The sequence below is a fragment of the Prionailurus bengalensis genome, chromosome A2 (assembly GCF_016509475.1).
Source record: "Prionailurus bengalensis isolate Pbe53 chromosome A2, Fcat_Pben_1.1_paternal_pri, whole genome shotgun sequence".
NCBI lineage: Eukaryota > Metazoa > Chordata > Mammalia > Carnivora > Felidae > Prionailurus > Prionailurus bengalensis.
The window spans coordinates 154,235,166-154,252,882 of record NC_057348.1 but is presented as its reverse complement, the minus strand read 5'-3'; the positions used below and the strand labels follow the sequence as shown (position 1 = coordinate 154,252,882).

Below are 17,717 nucleotides of genomic sequence, written 5' to 3'. Positions count from 1 at the left end.
TCATCGGTGGGATTAGCAGACAGTTGTTATGTGGTGATGCCACGTGGGAGAGAAGGGCAGTGGCAAAGCCTGGTTTTCACACTTCTTGAATTCGCTATCCACGTGGATGCTTTTTCGGTTTAGGAGAGTTATCTTTTTGTTTTTTGTTGAGTGAAAGAATGCAAAAGGGAAAGTGAAAAGCATCTTGTAGCTAATTTTAGCGTCGGAGGTTTTTTTCTGGAAAGAAATACAAAATTTCCACGCAAATGAGGACTATATCATCATGTTCAGTAAATGCCACAAACGTTTTAAGAGTACAGTTCAGTCTGTATCATGGTCAATTAGGGAGAGAGTCTCTGGGGGAAGAAAGAAATGAACAAAATGAAAGCAGTGGAAAAGGGGAGAGCGGGGCAGTCGAGATAGACCTGGAGGCTGGACCAACTTCAGGTACCACCTTGCTCGTAAGCTTCCACTGACTTTCCTTTTTCCCTCTTCCTTTTCCTTTGTAGGGTTTTTTACAAGTGTGAAATCAGAACTCAGGAATCGATCATCAGAATATTCTGATATTTCTGATTCAGAAGACTCTGGACCTGACTGCACTGCACTGGTATGCCCAAACCCCTGTGACTACTGCAATCTTTGATGGAAAGATGAACACCTACTTTCCTTCACCTACGAGGAAAGTAAATGACAGCTTTTCCCAAAGCCTGTCTCCATGACCTTTGTGGCACCCGGTCTTCCCTGTAATGGTGATTACACACATGCACGTGCACACATACCCCCAGTCACAGACTGTTTACATTTGATAAATGTGGCTTTTGTCTCGTTTTAGAAAGGGTGGGTGGAAATACTGTTCTTATATTTCTCATAGGTTATGTTTCATTTTACTTTAAAGAAATCCTGTACTGTATGTTTTTGTACTAAGGAGTTACGTACTGTAATTGCTAGAAACTTTAGCTGTCATATGAAATACAGAAATAATTCCATGATAATTAAGATTCTGACTTTGCCTAGACTGAAAGTGTTTTTGGTTCGTACAGACTTACTCAGATTTCTTACATTATTTGCTTCCATTTAATTATTTATTATCTCAGAAAAATAATTTTACCACTGAAGAGTCTGAAAGTTCAGGTGATGAAAAGAAACAAGAAATAACATCAAACTTCAAGGAGGACTCTACTGTGATGAGGAACTTTGTTCAAAAGGGCCAGAAGCCATCTAGGAATGAAATTCCAGTTAAAAGGTAGGCTTGGGGTGCCTGGGTGGCTCAGTCGGTTAAGTGTCTGACTCTTGATTTCAGCTCAGGTCATGATTTCACAGTCGTAGGATTGAATCCTGTGTCAGGTTCTGTGCTAGGCATGGAGCCTGCTTGAGATTCTCTCTCTCCCTCTCTCTCCCTCTCTCTCCCTCTCTCTCCCTCTCTCTCCCTCTCTCTCCCTCTCTCTCCCTCTCTCTCCCTCTCTCTCTGCCCCTCCCCTGTTCATGTGTATGTGTGCTCTCTCTCAAAAAAAAGTTAGGCTTATTGATGGTAGTAGTGTTATTACATTGTGATATAAATTATATGAAAACATTTTTTTAAATTTTACCAAAAAGTGTCAAAAGAATAAATAAACTCTTGTCCTTTTACTTACCTTCTCTTTAGGGAATGTCCTACCTCGACGAGCACAGAGGAAGAAGCGATTCAGGGCATGCTGTCTATGGCAGGGTTGCACTATTCCACATGTTTACAAAGGCAGATACAAAGCACAGACTGCAATGGTGAAAGAGACTCTCTCCAGGATCCCAGCGGCTGCCACAGCAGTAACCATGAGGTCAGACAGGTGTATCGCTGTGATAAACCAGTGGAATGTGGTAAGAAACATAAATTAGTCTCTAAAATGTAACATGTCTCCCGCAACTAATAGCTCTGTAATCCTAGCTGCAGTTAAAGATTATGAATAAGAACTGTTGAGGGGCGCCTGGGTGGCGCAGTCGGTTAAGCGTCCGACTTCAGCCAGGTCACGATCTCGCGGTCCGTGGGTTCGAGCCCCGCGTCAGGCTCTGGGCTGATGGCTCAGAGCCTGGAGCCTGTTTCCGATTCTGTGTCTCCCTCTCTCTCTGCCCCTCCCCCGTTCATGCTCTGTCTCTCTCTGTCCCAAAAATAAATAAACGTTGAAAAAAAAATTAAAAAAAAAAAAAAAGAACTGTTGATCGGACATCTTTAGTTGGAGATGGTGTTACACTTATTGGCCAAAAAATACATAATGTTGATGTATACAAGATGCAAGTATAAGAACTCAAAATGTAAATTAATGGCCGGAGAATCATGTTCACTGGCATAATCCTACCAGTTCTGTTGCAAGATAGTTAGTACTGCTTCCCTTTCCTAAGCTGTTCAGAGTGGAAAGAATGTTGAGGCATCTCACATGGTCTGCTAGGCTTGAACCATCAACCCTCTTTCCTTTCATGGGAGGGGAAACAAGTTTTGATCTCTTTCTGGTTGAGAATATTCTCTCTCCTACTTGAAAAAGAAGTACTGGGGAAGAGAAGACTCAGTGACAGTATTAGTGATGTCATGTAGCGTTTTTGTTCTCTGTGCCTTGGGGGAAGATTTTGTCTACCGAAAGTCTGAGGAAGACGGGTGGAGAAGACGGTACCACATTAAAACGAAATTCTTGTTGTAGAAATTGTGTTCATTCCCACCTAGTTGTGTGAATTGTCTGCCAGATACTTGACATCCATTTCATTTAGTCCTTGAAACAACATTTTGGTGTATGTAATAACGCTTTTATAGGAGGAGGCAAGAAGACTTAATAAAGCTGAGTGAACTTGCCTGTACTTACAGTACTTACATAGCCATTATAGTATTACATAGCTATTATTTGTTGGTATTGGAATTTAAACCCAGGACTGTCTGATCTCAAACTCTGGGCTTATTGTAGAAGAGGAAACTGAGGTTTAGAGATAACTTGCCTGAAGATGCATTGGTAATGGAAAAACTCAGATTCAGGTCTGGGTTTATCTGTCTGTCCACACCATTGTGTCTCCTTGTAATTTCTCTGGTCCCTTGAAAAGAAGGCTTCTAGGAAAATACTGCGGAATTCAGGCAAACATATGCCTTTATTCTATATGGAAAAATATACCAGTTTTAGAGTATGTTGCATTTGGTTTCTCATCTCCAACAGATGGCCTTAGAATTTGACTCTAGATCTTGCAGCATCTGGCACAAAACCTGTCATAGAAAGACAGTCTTGGAGAGAATTGAAAGGTTTAATGTGTTAGATTGTGAGCTGGTGGCTGTTTTATTCTTGGGAGGGAAACAAGTGTGGTGAAAGTATGTGCATAAGTACCTAAAGGGTTAACATACTGTTTTTGTTTTTTGTTTTTTGGTTTTTTTTAATAAAATGTCCACCTAAATGTACTTTCACTTTTAAACATTAGGCGAATTTTGTTCATTACGATCAAGTCTGTACGGAGATGATTTAATTAAAACATCTCTTTAGGGTACCATGTCAAGACTGAAGATCAAGACTTGAGGAGTTCTTCCTGGAGAAAACAGTTGGATACCACTTCCAGATTTCATCTTCAGGTATGTGCCAGGCTTGAAACATCAAAAGGAGATTGAAGATTGTTATTAACTCTTTTTGCTTTCTATTTATTTTTTTTTATTTTTTACTGCAACCAGTAATCAACCGTTCGATCTGTAAAGGTAAAAAAATAATTTACAGTTAAATGCACATTTAACAGCTCTCCTCCTTACGGGTTTCCGATGTAACAGCTAATGCAAGCCATGTGGATATAATGTGATCTGGAAAAGAATAGTTGATATAAGGAAAGTTAAAAACTCCTGAAGCCAACACTTTTAAGTTATGTCTGGGTAGAGTGAAAGGGAAAAAAAGTACCATGAAGATCTCTTTTTAATCTCTGACAGTGTTTCTTGAACATTTTTAGATAGTAAATTTCTTTGAAATTTGATGACAGTTATAGATTCTCTTTCCAGAAAAATGTTCATCATAAATACTGATTTTTGCATAGAATTTTCTCACGGTTTGTGTCCCATCCTTACCCCAGACCATCCACTGACTCCAGATTAGGAGCCCCTGCTCTAAGAGAAGAGACACTTGATGTCTTGGGATCCCAGTGTATTATTGCTTATACCAAACAAAATGAACCCAAAATAGCTTTTTGAAAAGCCACAGCCTTACCAGTAGCACCATACAAGGAAAGTGATACGACCTTTTGCTGCAAACCTTGGAAAATGACAGAGGAAGAATCAAAATTCTCATGTGGCAGAGTTGAGTCCCCTAACCTTCCCAACGCCAAGCATACTCTGAGCAGTGGATTTTATGTGTGGTTTTTATTTTCTTCATTTGGCTTATCCACATTTTCTAAATAGCTATCGATTTTACAATAAGAAAAATAGCCAAGTTATTTTTTTAAGGCAAAGTTTCATAAGTACAAGTTCTTTTAATAGAAGAATATGCTCCAGAATCAAAGGTCAAGGAAGGAATCCTTTAACTATTAGTAATTCACTCATTCAGTGTATGATTTTATAGTACCTCACTGGTCATAAAATTTATAATTTGTTAGTATTATAGGATTCAATATTAAAAATAAGCTATTATTTGAATCTTTTGTTTTTTATATTTTTTTAATTTTAAAGAGAGAGCATGTGAGGGAGGGAAGGGGGGAGGGAGGGAAGGAAAGAGAATCTTAAGCAGGCTCCACACTCAGCACAGAGCCCAGTGTGGGGTTTGATTCCACGACCCTGGGATCATGACCTGAGCCAAAATCAAGAGTTGTACTCTCAACTAACTGAGCTACCCAGGCGCCCCTGAATCTAGCTGTTGTTTTTATTGTTGTCTTTGAAAATAAAGAAGTAAAGCACATAATTAGCAAGATCGCCTTAGAAAATATCCGATTTCTTTTGCCTGTAAGCTAGAGAGGTTTTATAGAGAGGCATGTCAAATCATAACAATTGTTTTCTCATCCTCAGGCAGATTTGTAAGACTAATTTAAAGCAAGTCTATGTTTAATGCTGTTTTTGAAACTTATTTGACCATTACGGAATCAGGAATTTATTTTATGTCATACACACATATACAACTGGTTTCATGAAACATCACATCAGATGTATGCTCTTTTCAAGTTTGTGTTTTCCTTTCCTTTTTTAATTCTGGTGATGACCCTTTCCATTGGTTTCAAGACCTACCAGTCAGTAGCACTGTTTGTTTTTCCTAATGGTTCACTCAGTGATCTTGAAGAGACTGAAGGAAGAATTGTTAGAGAAAAATCAGACTTGGGGCTCAACATCCAGGGGCTTTTCTTAGCACACAACTTAAATACAGTGGAGATAAACTTAACAGAGGTTAGATTGTAAAAAAGAGAGTGCATTACACCATACATGGGAGCTGTGTTATGCTAAGGAAATGGTAGGTCCACATACCCCATCCCCGTGTTCCTTCCATGTCATATCATGGCACACGCACAGTGCCATGTTGCAGTATAATATACTTTATGTATTATATGTACTTATACAAAGATATACATTTAGGAAAAGAGGTATTTATATACATAAATTATAAGTGGGGTGCCTGGGTGGCTCAGTCGGTTGAGTGACCGACTTCAGCTCAGATCATGATCTCACAGTTGGGAAGTTTGAAGCCCTCATCAGGATCACTGCTGTCAGCACAGAGCCTGCTTCCTATCCTCAGTCCTTCCCACCCTGCCTTCCTCCCCTACTCATGCGTGCTCGCGCACTCTCTCTCTCTCTGAAAAATGAATAAACATTTAAAAAATATAAGCTATGTATATATAAATTATAAATTATGTAAATAAAACTATATATGTGTGTATATATAAATATGTAAATAAAAAAGTTTTTTTTTGGACTTAAGTTACTGTGCAAACTTCAATACTTGAATCCCTTCGTGCTGTTTGGTTTTGGAGTGACATGGCCATCCTGAAGGGGTGGTCTTCTGTGGCTGCCACATTTTACAAAAGCCGCAGTTCAGTAGTCTATTTCTTCTCTCTCTTGACTTGCTATTGAATAGAGAGGGTAAATACCTCACTTATCTTAAAGGACTCTAAAAATCCGGCCTTATTTCCTTCCTTTTTTAGGATCTTAGTAGAGGCCAGAAATGCATCAAAAAGGAAGGTTCATCCGAAATCATTCAGAAGGTACAAAGTAGAAATTCTGTGGACAGCAGTGGCTCAAGCCCTCAAAATGGAAAGTATACGCAGAATTCAAGCTTGATTTCAGGGGCGTGCCAGATAAATAATGGCAGTATAAGCCCAGAAAGGCCAGTTGGTGAAACTTCCTTTTCAGTGCCCCTTCACCCCACCAAGAGACCTGCATCAAATCCACCACCTATCAGCAACCAGGCAACAAAAGGTAGGCTGAGTATAATTTTGTGTGTGGCGGTGCTGGTGGCAGTTTCGATGGCCTCGTATAGTGGTTTGCCCTGCAGCTGCTGACAGCCTGATGCCTGAGGGATGGTGCGGTGATGGCAGCTTGCAGAGGTTGTTGTGCGAACAGAGATGCCCGTGGGAACAGAAGGATACCTAGGTCAGCCGTGAGGATTGGGAGTGGCTTTCTGGAAGAGGAGGTGGATCCCGAAAAGGGAGGTTAAGGGGTTAGCCAGGCCGGGTTGGGGAAGTGACAGGGTGGACCACAGTGAGGGTGAAGGAGATGGGATGGCCCATGGTACAAAGGTGAGAAACAGTATGGGGGGGGGGGGGGGGGGTATTTAGGGACCCACCGTTTTGTCACTGAAGCACCGGATGACGCAGGAATCCGATTAGAGCTCATGCTCAAGAGATCGGCAGGGATCAGACTGAGGGGTGGATGGCCTGGTAAGTCCTGTGAAGGAGGTTGGCCTGTATCTCTCAAGTGCTGAGGTGGAAGTTTGAAGCAACAGGATTCCAGGAGCGTGACTTTGCCCGATCGGAACACCTAAAAGCCTTGCTTTCCGTACAGCTCTCCCTTTAGGTCCTCCAAGTGCTGTCTGTCAAGAATGACTTTCATTATGATTTACACTGTCGTTGGTGTTTTATAGGTAAACGTCCGAAAAAAGGAATGGCAACAGCCAAGCAACGTCTTGGGAAGATCCTTAAGTTGAACAGAAATGGCCACGCCCGTTTCTTTGTGTGACGGGGCTGCTGCTGTGGCCACTCTTCCCTTTGGAGACAGACTGGTTTCGGGGGCGCGGGAGCCTGGAGCTCCGGCCGGGCCCTCGCCCGACGCGGTTTGCATGTACAGTAGAGAACACTGCCTGAAGAACAAAATGAACCTGATGCTGCATTTTCACTGTGCCACACCCACTCAGCAATAACCGTTTTGGACCTGGTGGGGGAGAGGAAGAAGGAGGGTAGAACCTTAAAAAGAGACCTTGAACTGGGAAAGGTCTCTTGTCAGGGCTTGAATTTCATTTTGTTGTTGGTAGTGTCTTGATTTATTTTCAGTAGTAAGGTAAAGAATTATCAATAATTTATTTAACAGATTTTTTTTTTTTAAAGTTAACAGCTTTTAAATTCTTTCTTTTTTAAAGCTATTTATTTGGAAGATTTCTGGAGAAATATCTCACTAATTTAGATTTAAGAATGTGAAAGTTTTTAAATTATTTTTGATAGTGTGTATGTTACATGTGGGGAGGAGCCACAGTAACAGTAACTAGTCTGGACTCTTAAATTTGATATTCAGGTTAAAGTCTTAAACAGGGATTTGATGCATTAATTATTTTAAATTAAGATGTATATGAAAATCATTTTATTTTATATATTTCATGTGTTTTTTATAAGCTATTAGCTTCGCTTTTGCTAACATCCAAGGTGCATACTGTTATCCAGGTCGATTACCTTACATCCCACCTTCCCTCTGCACTCCCCATCATTTTGTGACGACACAAGACTCTTCTCTTTGCAGGGAAACACTTTCGTAGCCAACGTGTAAGAATTACATAAAAGATCCCACATTTCGCATTTCGTTTGACATTGCAGTTTTCTTCTAATTATATATAAATAGGCTTCTTGCATTTTCATTTTTGCTGATGATATCTGGGTCCCAAAGAGAACAGCTTTAATATCTTTTTCCTACCTTTGGGGAAAGGATCATAAGTTTGGTTAAACTGTCATGTTTATAGTTTTTCAAATACATTTGTAACTACAGAGGGCCTTCTTCATACTGCTGGTGTTGGAGGGCAGGACGAGCACCTGCCACAGAGGTTATATTTTATGACGCTTTTATTCTGTGTGTATCTAACTTGTTGGAAAATATGAGATATGGTTTGACTTAGTATATTCAAATCTGCATAATAAGCCGTAATATAATAGGACTATACTATATTAAGTTGTATAGAAGCAAGCATGTTGGAGTAGATCTTTTGGGTGTATGTGTGTCTAGTTTCTTATTTCTTAACTTTCTAAGGAATTATTTAAGATACGGATCTGGAGTAAAATGGTGCTTCTTGCAGTTTCTTCCATATGTCCTAACTTAACCAGTGCATATTGAGATTAAGTATCTGGTCGAGCTTTAAGGAATCGTTTATCTCCTTTATGCACAGTTCTTACTAAATGCCAGTTTTCAGTTGCTCTAATAGCTTATATTTTCCCTTTTCTCCCCCATGGCATAAAAATAAGTGATTTCTGGGGGTGGGGTGGAGATATTCCCAATTCTGACAATAGAACATTTTACACGTTTCTACAAAGAAAATATAGGCAAAGAAGATAAAATTTATTTTTATGGAGAAGAAATATGGCCATATTGTGGATTTGTCTCTTTTTTACTCAGCAAGGTAGCAGGACATTCCCTTCTGTATTAAGTGTCACTTGAAGAGCTAAGAAAAAAACCTATACCATCATCTTTCATGGTTGTATTCAAATGTGTATTTTCAAAGAGAAATATTTCTTACTCTGTCTCTATTCCAGTATTTCATGGAATAAATATAAAATAGCTTATGAATTAGCCTTTCTGGTCCAAGCGACTGGACCAAAGTCTGGGTCTTAACTGGGTGTCAGGAAAAAGAATTGGTATGGAAATACTAAATGTCTGTAAATGGCCTACTTAAACTCTGTCTACACTATGCCAAAACTAGTTAAGGAGATGGGTATAATCAGTCATTTGTTTGGTCATTGGATCTCAAGTTGTCAAAAGTTGGGGTTTGACTGATTCTCCCACCTCCCGATGTATTATTGTGACGTTTTGGTTTTCTGCAGACACCGTTTTAGTGTTAGCGTTCCCATGATTTTGTTTGGGTTTAAGAAATAAGAATTATAATTTCTTCTTCCGGCTACATCATGATCTGGGTTCGCTTTCTTTACATTTTTCTTAGCTCTAAGTGTTTTTAATTACCTGACCTCTTTTCTTTAGCTATAAAAATGGAAATCGATTTATTTTTATGAATTAAAGTGGGGAGCAGTGTCCACCCTGTGTACTTAGGCCAATAAATACTAATTTTAAGTAGCCAGTATATAAAAGTATTAAGTGAAGGTACTGTGGATTCATTTTTGGCACATTTAGCCCATTAACGGGCTAAGTTAAACCAAAAAACAGCTTTCGGTAGTATAATATAACCACTGAAACAGAATTCATGTATCTTTCTCTGAATTGGTGAAAATTCAGCCTACTGGCCCAGTGAGTCTCCTAGTCAAAGGTCTTCTAAAGTTACTGGCTGTGATGCATCCTTTCATCTCATGGAAATGACTGAACTTTGAGATGACTGCAGCCAGGGTCTGGACTCTGCTGTGATAGACAACGTTTCATGTTTTCCTCTGTCTCCTTTATAAACCATACTACCACACGGACACTGCAGCATAGACAAGGAGACAACAGTGGTGGCATTTAGCTGATCATATGCAAATAAATAGGTAAAAACAATTGCGACTTAACATATGTGATTTTAATGGTACTAGTAGATCATGGTTTTTCTGTATTGATTCAAATAAGTGACTTCTGTTAACCTGGGACCCCCTGTACTGTAACTCATAATGTCACACAACATGCTTTCCAGGATTGATTAACGATGTAAATAATACAAAGCTGGCAGTTGATAGTAGTTTGGCGTCCTAGAAATACACTGAACTTCGTAAGCATCAGTTAAGTTTTAAGCATACAGAGTTAAAAATTCTGACTGAAATCGTCTTGTAAACTCAGAGAAAACAAGCCCATCTTTATCACAACTTAAATACTTAGCTTGAAGACTGTTCTGTTTTTTTAATAATCCTAATTATTGCCTTTTAAATGAACTCTACTGTATTGACTCGTGTACTAGCAGCAGGTATTTACGAAACACCTGTGTGCCCAGCACTACTTAGTCCTGTGGGGGAATTTAAAGTTGAAGTTGTGGTCTCTGCTCTTGAAGGCATCTTCTCCAAGAAATAAGCAGTATTAGTTTCATTTCTAAGCAAACTTATGCAAAAGAGGGCCCGTGTATTTAAAAAAAAAAAAAAAAAAGCATAACTTTAATAGTTTCAAAGAAGTGGAAGGTTTTTTTTTTTTAATTTTTAAAATTTAAGAAGTATTTCAGAAGTTAATAATTTAATGTTGGTAGTAGAGGGGTGTGGTGTAACATGGAAGGGAGCATGAACCTGGGTTTTTGTCCCAAGTCCTACCGTTTATGCATCAGCTGTGTGTCCGGAAATAAGTCACTCTTTCTGAGTCTTGGTTTTCTCATTTGTAAGTATGGACAAAAATGTGGTTAGTAAAAACATAGAAAAACATTCCTTAATTATTAACACGTCATACTTACCGAGAATTTATCATTTAAGTTACAACTGACAGTGCACATCTCTATGCATTTTTAAGTGAAAACTATTACTCATAAATTTTGTTTCACATACAATACATGCCCGGAGCATGGTACCTAAAAAATCAGAAGCATCTCTAACAAGGCATTGAGTTAAAATCAGAATTAGTGCTTGAAGTGGAAGAAAAAGAAATGAGCTAGTTTATGGATAAGGGTTTATGGATAACAACAAGTAGCTGTTATGATGGTTTAAAGGAACTCAAAGGTGGTTTGAGGTTTTGCTCAAAGAGGAATTAGGTCAGTGCTGCTCCACAGACTCTTCAGGTACTAGATAAAGGTAAAATAAGTCATGGAATGAAAATGGTTTAGCAGCTACCCAAGGAGCCGGGGAAAAAATAGAAGATGGTCAAAAGATGGGAACCAATAAAGCCAGCTCGCAGTTGGCCACGAAGAGCTTGCTGGGTAGAGAGAGAACACGCTGTAGTGGGAAAGGAGACTTGACTGGACATCTTCAGAGGAGAAGATTCCTTCTGCTCTTTTCAAGAGGTGCTGTCTGTAGTGATAGGGCTAGTCCCCAAAGAGTGGATGAGTAATTGTACGGCCCACTTTACTACTGCCAGGAGTAACTACACTTGATCTTAGCCAAAAGGCCGAGAAGCGATACCAGGAGTAACTACTACAGTATGTAAACATTTTACAATTTCATGTTAAGAAATGAGGGCTTAGTAATGTAAATCTGAACATTTTTCAAAAATTCCTTCCCCTTCTCCCTCCCCCATTAAATATTAAGCTAATTGCTCCCTCCCTGCTAAAAATCGGCAGCCATTTTTGGATGTCCCAGACCTTCACCTAAAGCAATCTTGAGAAGGCTGAGCTTCAGATCGTTAGCTTAGGAAAAGAGTGTTGCCAGTAAATAAAGGAGACCAACGAAAGCCAGGAGGGCAGTGATTCGCCTGGGGTCACAGTGGATCCTAGACCTCAGGTCCCTCGCTTCCTGAAGCAGCCCCTGTTGTGTGACCTTGTGCAGCCTCTGCTCCTCCTGTGGTGGATGACGATGATAAGCTTACTAGAAGTCACATGGAAAGGGAAAGAAATAATATGCTTACTACGTTGCTGATGAACGAACGTAATGTAATTTTAATACTGTAGCCTTACTAAAAACCCTTTTCATATTTTCATTTGTTTTTCAGTGAGCTTCCTGCCATAAGTCAAATATTTGATCCCCTTACAGAAACACAATTTTAGAAGTAAGGTCGCTAAGAAGCAAATGCCTGTTTCCAAAGCAATCAGCTTATCATGACTGTGGTTTTATTCTTTTATAGTATTTTTTCCCTTTATAATGGGTAGGGGAATATGATACTCATTTGCCTGCATTCTACCCCGTAGACTCTCCCACTCACCCTTGGTGCCCTTTGTAGTGTCCTAAAGCTTTGTCTTATCAAGTGGAAAATTAAATTTTTTGTTAAAACCTTTTTGAAACTGCATACAGTGAATCTTCCAAGTTTATCTGCTCTGCACTATTTCACTAATAAACCCTGGCTACCACGTAGCCCTTGACCTCCAAGTAGTTTATAAACCTATGCAAGACCTGTGACATTCTGAATCCTCTTTTATTTTGGAAATCAGTCCTAAATGGAACCTAATCATAAAGATAAACCTTGCCTCCACCCAGTTTTATTTTGGCCATTTCCTTTTCAAGATGTCAGCTCTTTGTCCCCAAGATTTTTCACCAAAACAGTGGTCATAAGTGCTGGAATATATAGTACTTTGCAGGAATAAAATAACCCAGACATACTCTTCTTACGTTTCTTTGGTGATTTTGGTTGGTGACAGTTACCAGCATTGAGTGTGATCTATAATGAGGAGTTGATTCCTTGCCAAGAATCATTTCTTCCCTCTAAGATTCATAAGTAACCTTTTATTTTTACAAAGCATACATATAACTTCCACACTATAGTCAGGGACCTGAGGTGTAACTTGCTAAGTGAACCCCAAGGTTATTTTATCTTGCAAAAGAAACCTAAACCAAACTAAGGGCCTTACATATATGGTTAGACTGAATCAAAAGCTATAATAACCTCAGTTTTCTCAAAAACAGCTTCTGACTGCAAAAGCGATTCATGCAGTTGTTAGGTGTGAAATAGCGCTGATCAGGGAGCACAGTGCACCCTTGCAGACTATTTCCTTCCGACAAGACTTTTCTACTTTTAATATAAATTAAGCCATAACAGTTTCATGCTGTGGAAAGAGGGTGAAAAGGTTCATTCTAAGAGATTATATAATATGAATTTTCACATTTACTGTGAAATGTCTAACTTTGCCAGTGCTTCAGCAGGTTTTTTTTGGGGGGTGGGTGGGGTGTAGAGGGTGGTGATGCGGGGGTAGTATTGGTTTTAGGGGTTTTAAATCTGTGAAATTTGAAAAGGGGACAGTTGTTGGCTATGGTATTTACTAGTTTTGTAGTAACGTTTTGCTAGCCTGACTGACTTTCCTTAACTGATTTTTATGCCCATGGTCCAAGGTGACTGTCACCCTTTCTTGTTTGGGGTGTCTGCGGAGTAGTGTCTTGTCTGTTTGTATAGGCAGTCGGTATGTGTGCACATGTGTGTCCTTTGAATACAGAAGCACACGGTGTGACAACAGAGTGGGGTGTGGCTGGGAAATGGGATGCGGAAGCTTTAAGAGCATTTTTTTTGGATTCGTAACAGTATTTCCCATCTTTTGCCTGCAGGCGGGGAAAGTGTACAGTATTTATTTTGTTTCTGTTTTCACTTTGTAAGTCTTCAAGTAGCTTACATTGGTTATTCTAGGGGAGGACAAGTGACTTGTTTAAAGTTGTATTTAGTATTCTTACTTTCCAATTTCTGTATTTTAAAATATTGAAATTAAAATTGTATTACTTCTGTTTTGATTTTTTTAGCACTCGGTGTATTTTTTGCTCATTTTGTTTGAAAGTATAAATGTTGAAAGTTGTATAAAATGTGTCTTTGAAAGAAAAAAAAAACCTGAATTCTATATCCAAATCTGACTTGCTGCTCCCTTTTTCTGTTTATTGACTCATAGGAGATTGGGGAATGTGAAAAGCTGTGTCACACTTCCGCTTCTTACTGTTTCCGAAGATTTAACTGTGAAGAGTAATGTGTCCTATTCTTTTATTAGATGTATTTCTGGGGAAGCAGTTGCTGAAAGAGGGGAAAGAACAACAAAGGCTAATTGGCAAGATGCTGCTGTGTTGTGGCCACGGATGGGGGTGTTTCCTGACGGACATTTAAGAGCACTCATGGTCCCCAACCCGGTCACCCCACAGAGATTGCTTGAGCACCTGCAGTATACCGGGTGCTGTTCTAGTGCCGGTGCTACAGGAGCGAACGGAACAGCCCCAGTCGTCAGGGAGCTTATGGTCGATGTGAAAGGTGGGGGAGAAAAGAGGTGCCTCGGTGACCAGCCGCCTCAGGGAAGGTGGGGTGGGAGCGCTAGTTCAGGGAGAAAGACGGGTTCCCTTTCAGACGTGGTGCTTTTGCGGGATCTGATAGCCCCGTCAGGGAGGATATGCGGCACAGCGAGAAAGGAGCCGTGGACGGAGGAAGAAGGAGTACGGGGTGGGGGCAGCACTTCAGGGCAGAAGAGGGGCCCGGGAAGGGGGCAGAGAGTGGCTGAGTCTGCTCAGGAGGAGGACCCCGAGCGCAGGTCACAGGAGCCAAGGCTACAGAGATAACAGAGGCCTGTGCCCTTCCTGTACCTAATACCTGCAAGAGAGTCGCTGTTCCAGAGCACGCACACTTAGCCCACCTCAGCAGCTGTTACGGGAGTGTTACCCAAAGCACCTTTATGCCTCCTCTTTCTTCTAAACCGGCCTGCTCTGGTCCAGCCGATTGAGACCTAGATCTGAACGAATCTGTTCTTTTGTAAAAATCCAGACTGTCGGTCTGTATACCTGCGGGATGTTGACCCTTCACCAGGCTCGTTTGGTACCGGTTATCAGGACCTACTCTCCGTAGACTTAGCTTGATTTTTGTGTTTGCACCAAGCAGTGAGACTGAGACGCATCACTGTGAGATGTGTCGTGTGACCCAGCCCTCATTTTAGATTGAGAAGAATCAGGTGGTATGCCGAACACAGAGTTTTGGACAGAAGCCCTCATTATCTTTGTTCCATTTGAGTACTTCCTGCGTATAAGGGATATTTTCATTTCTTCCTCGGAGTAACCCAGCGAGGTAGGTGCTATATTCCCCATCCTACAGATGAAACTGAGGCCAGAGAGGGTAAATAATATGTGTGGGTTCACACTGCTAATAAAACAGATTTTAATCAAAAGCCTACCTAAAAGCTCTGGTATTTCCTCTGCATTTGGCATTCTCTCATTATTTTAGTTGTATACTTTCCGTTATTAAAAAGGAATAGATGGTCCTTAGGAATGGTTTGTGTTCGGGGCGCCTGGGTAGTTCGGCTAAGTGCCCGATTTTTTATTTCTGCTCAGGTCGTGCTCTCACGGTTTGTGAGTTCAAGCCCCGAGTCGGGCCCTGTGCTGACAGCGTGGAGATTGCTTGGGGTACTCTCTCTCTTTCTCTCTCCATGCCCCTCCCCTCTCGCAATCTCTCTCTCTCAAAAAATAAACATTAAAAACAAAATGGTTTGTGTTCTAAACATTTCCCTGTAGGTATCCATTTTGGACTGAAATATCTTCAGAAGTTTTCTGTCACTCAGCTTTGAGTCTAGTTTTCCGAGGGACACGCACACATGAAACACTGGTTTATCATCTAGAATCTCACCTTCTAGTGGAGAACAGGCTGTAAACAGGGAACATGGGATACCATTACAATACATGAACCCAACAGCGGATCCCAAAGCCGCATCCCGAGGGTCCCAGTAGGGTCTGTGCCCGGTGCCTACGCCGCTTCCTGGGCCTGGATGTGGCCCCCGTGAGGGCTCAGCTGCCTCCCTCGCTGCTGGTGCCGCCGCCTTCCCCACTCTGAAGCTTCTCCTGCCGCCCTCTGCACCTCCACCCTGTAGGTGGGCCAGCCCAGATACAGAAGGAGAGAGAGAAAAGACCGGCTGCCTGCCTTCCAGAGTCTACCTCCCCCCCCCCCCCGCCAAAAAAAAAAACTCCTTACCATCCAGGTCCCCAGGTCCTCATCTTCACTCACTTCCAGGAAGGTTCTCCCTCCCTGCTTCCTGGGCTCTTCCCACCCTCGGACCCAGAAATACCCTTTACACTCTAAAAGCGCTAATTCTGATGTGTTGTAAAGTCATCCCTTCCATGCCAGAGTTGGAAAAAGAAAAAAATGAAGGCCTAAACATAGAAAGTAATGTGTAAATTCCATACACTTTTCTGTAAGGCAAATAAAACCTGGGACAGATTCTCAGTAACAGTAAGAATAGTATTTGACCTTCCCCTAATCATTTACTCTAGAAGCTGCCCTACATAAGGAACTTGAGGTCTATCTGTGTCTGGAATAAAGCATGTTGTGTTAGTGGTGCTTGGTGACCTGGGGAATAGGAGATTCTGAGGCTGGGAACTTGTAGACACTTCGGGTTTATGTTTTGGTTTTTTTTTTTTCCTAGTTCAAATAACTTGTCAAATTCGAAATTATAGGAGACAAGTGGGTTCCACCACAGGGTATGGGTTAGCTGCCCAAGAACACACTCCTCACGCCGGGGTACCTATCTCACCCCTCAGAAATCAGACCCTCTTGTTGTACTGGCCGCCTAAGTGGGGCTTGGCACACAGGTCAGGGCCGCTGAATGGACACAGAGCAGGTCACCAGGGAGCCCTTCCTCCCTCCTCTTGTACTCTCTGCCCCGTCCCTGCTTCCCTTGAGGCTCTTCTCGCTCTGCAGTGTCTTTGTTCCTTGTTTTGTTCGAACTACCAGCCTGAGTGTGTTCTATTCCAGGGTTTAGCACAAATCTCACTAAAATACACTGAATAAACATAAACACAGTCCTTTTTACCAAGATTCTCTCTCGACCAGTGGGATGAGATGGTTGGGGGTGGGGGGGTGGGGGTGGGAAGAGATAGGGTAAAAGAAAAAGGCAGAACAATGGGAAAAGAACCTAATACAATTGTAGAATTCGGTCTCAAGTATTAAGAGCTGTGGAAACTCACCAATATAGTATAAAAATGGGTGTTTGAAGTTTCTTTACAATAATAAGACAGAATAGATTTTAATGAGATAAACGGGTTATATAGCTCACATAGAACCTAAAACTTTAAATTTTATTGTAGTTGCTTTGTAAATATTATATAGGCGTGCCTTGCTTTGGAGCTATGGCAATGGTTAAACAGTAATGGTTAATGTCTAAAACCACAAAACAAATTACTTGGGTGGTACATAATTATGAAAGGATTTTTTTTCTATCCAAAAAGAAAAGAGCTTGCTAAAAATTACTTGATTCCAAAGAGCACTATTTTCAGAGGTTTGAAGCAGGACCCTTCAAGGGTGCTGTCGCTCTGCTTGAATTCCTGGGCAGTGTAATGTTCGGAAAGGGAATTGCTCGGGAGTTCGGCAGGGCTCACCTTGGAAGACAAGTCGTAACGCAGCTGGCCTGGCCACGGATGAGCGTGTTAAGTATGCTGAGCCCAGCAGAGACTTCGGGCTCTACCGATTCCTGGTAAGGAGCCTGGTCAAGAGCAGGACCAGCAGAACACAAGCTCATCCAGGCTTGGTTCCCCAACTCCAGATCAACTCCACCTGGTGGAGACACCTTACACTTGGGTATCAGATCCCAAATTCCCACGCTGAATCGCAAATAGGCTTCTATGTGAGTGGCCTCACCAACGTTCAGTTGCCCAAGCCAGATTCTTGGATGCTGTCCTGAAATCGCCCCTCTCCCCACCCAAATCAACGATTCACCTGACATCAACCATCTCCCCACTGGGTAGTTTATACAGAATGAAACTATGCATTAGTTATGACTGCCTCAGGACAAAATATGGACAGAAAGCTTCCTAGACCTTGCACCCCCCTCCTTCCTCTAGTAAGTAAGGCTAGTTGTTACCACCATTTCCTCTGTTTCCAT

General features: G+C 41.2%; 1 protein-coding gene across 1 annotated transcript in view; it reads left to right on the top strand.

Annotated features, from left to right (window-relative positions):
• The window catches only part of KDM7A (lysine demethylase 7A), an 83,559-nt gene extending 69,948 nt beyond the window's left edge, over nt 1–13,611 (top strand). The window contains exons 15-20 of the mRNA XM_043589706.1: nt 489–586; nt 1,074–1,222; nt 1,622–1,830; nt 3,462–3,547; nt 6,079–6,352; nt 7,017–13,611. Of these exons, the coding sequence (XP_043445641.1) occupies nt 489–586; nt 1,074–1,222; nt 1,622–1,830; nt 3,462–3,547; nt 6,079–6,352; nt 7,017–7,111 (911 nt within the window). The 3' untranslated portion in view covers nt 7,112–13,611. The remainder of the gene's footprint in view (nt 1–488; nt 587–1,073; nt 1,223–1,621; nt 1,831–3,461; nt 3,548–6,078; nt 6,353–7,016) is intronic.
• The last annotated feature ends 4,106 nt before the right edge of the window (nt 13,612–17,717 follow it).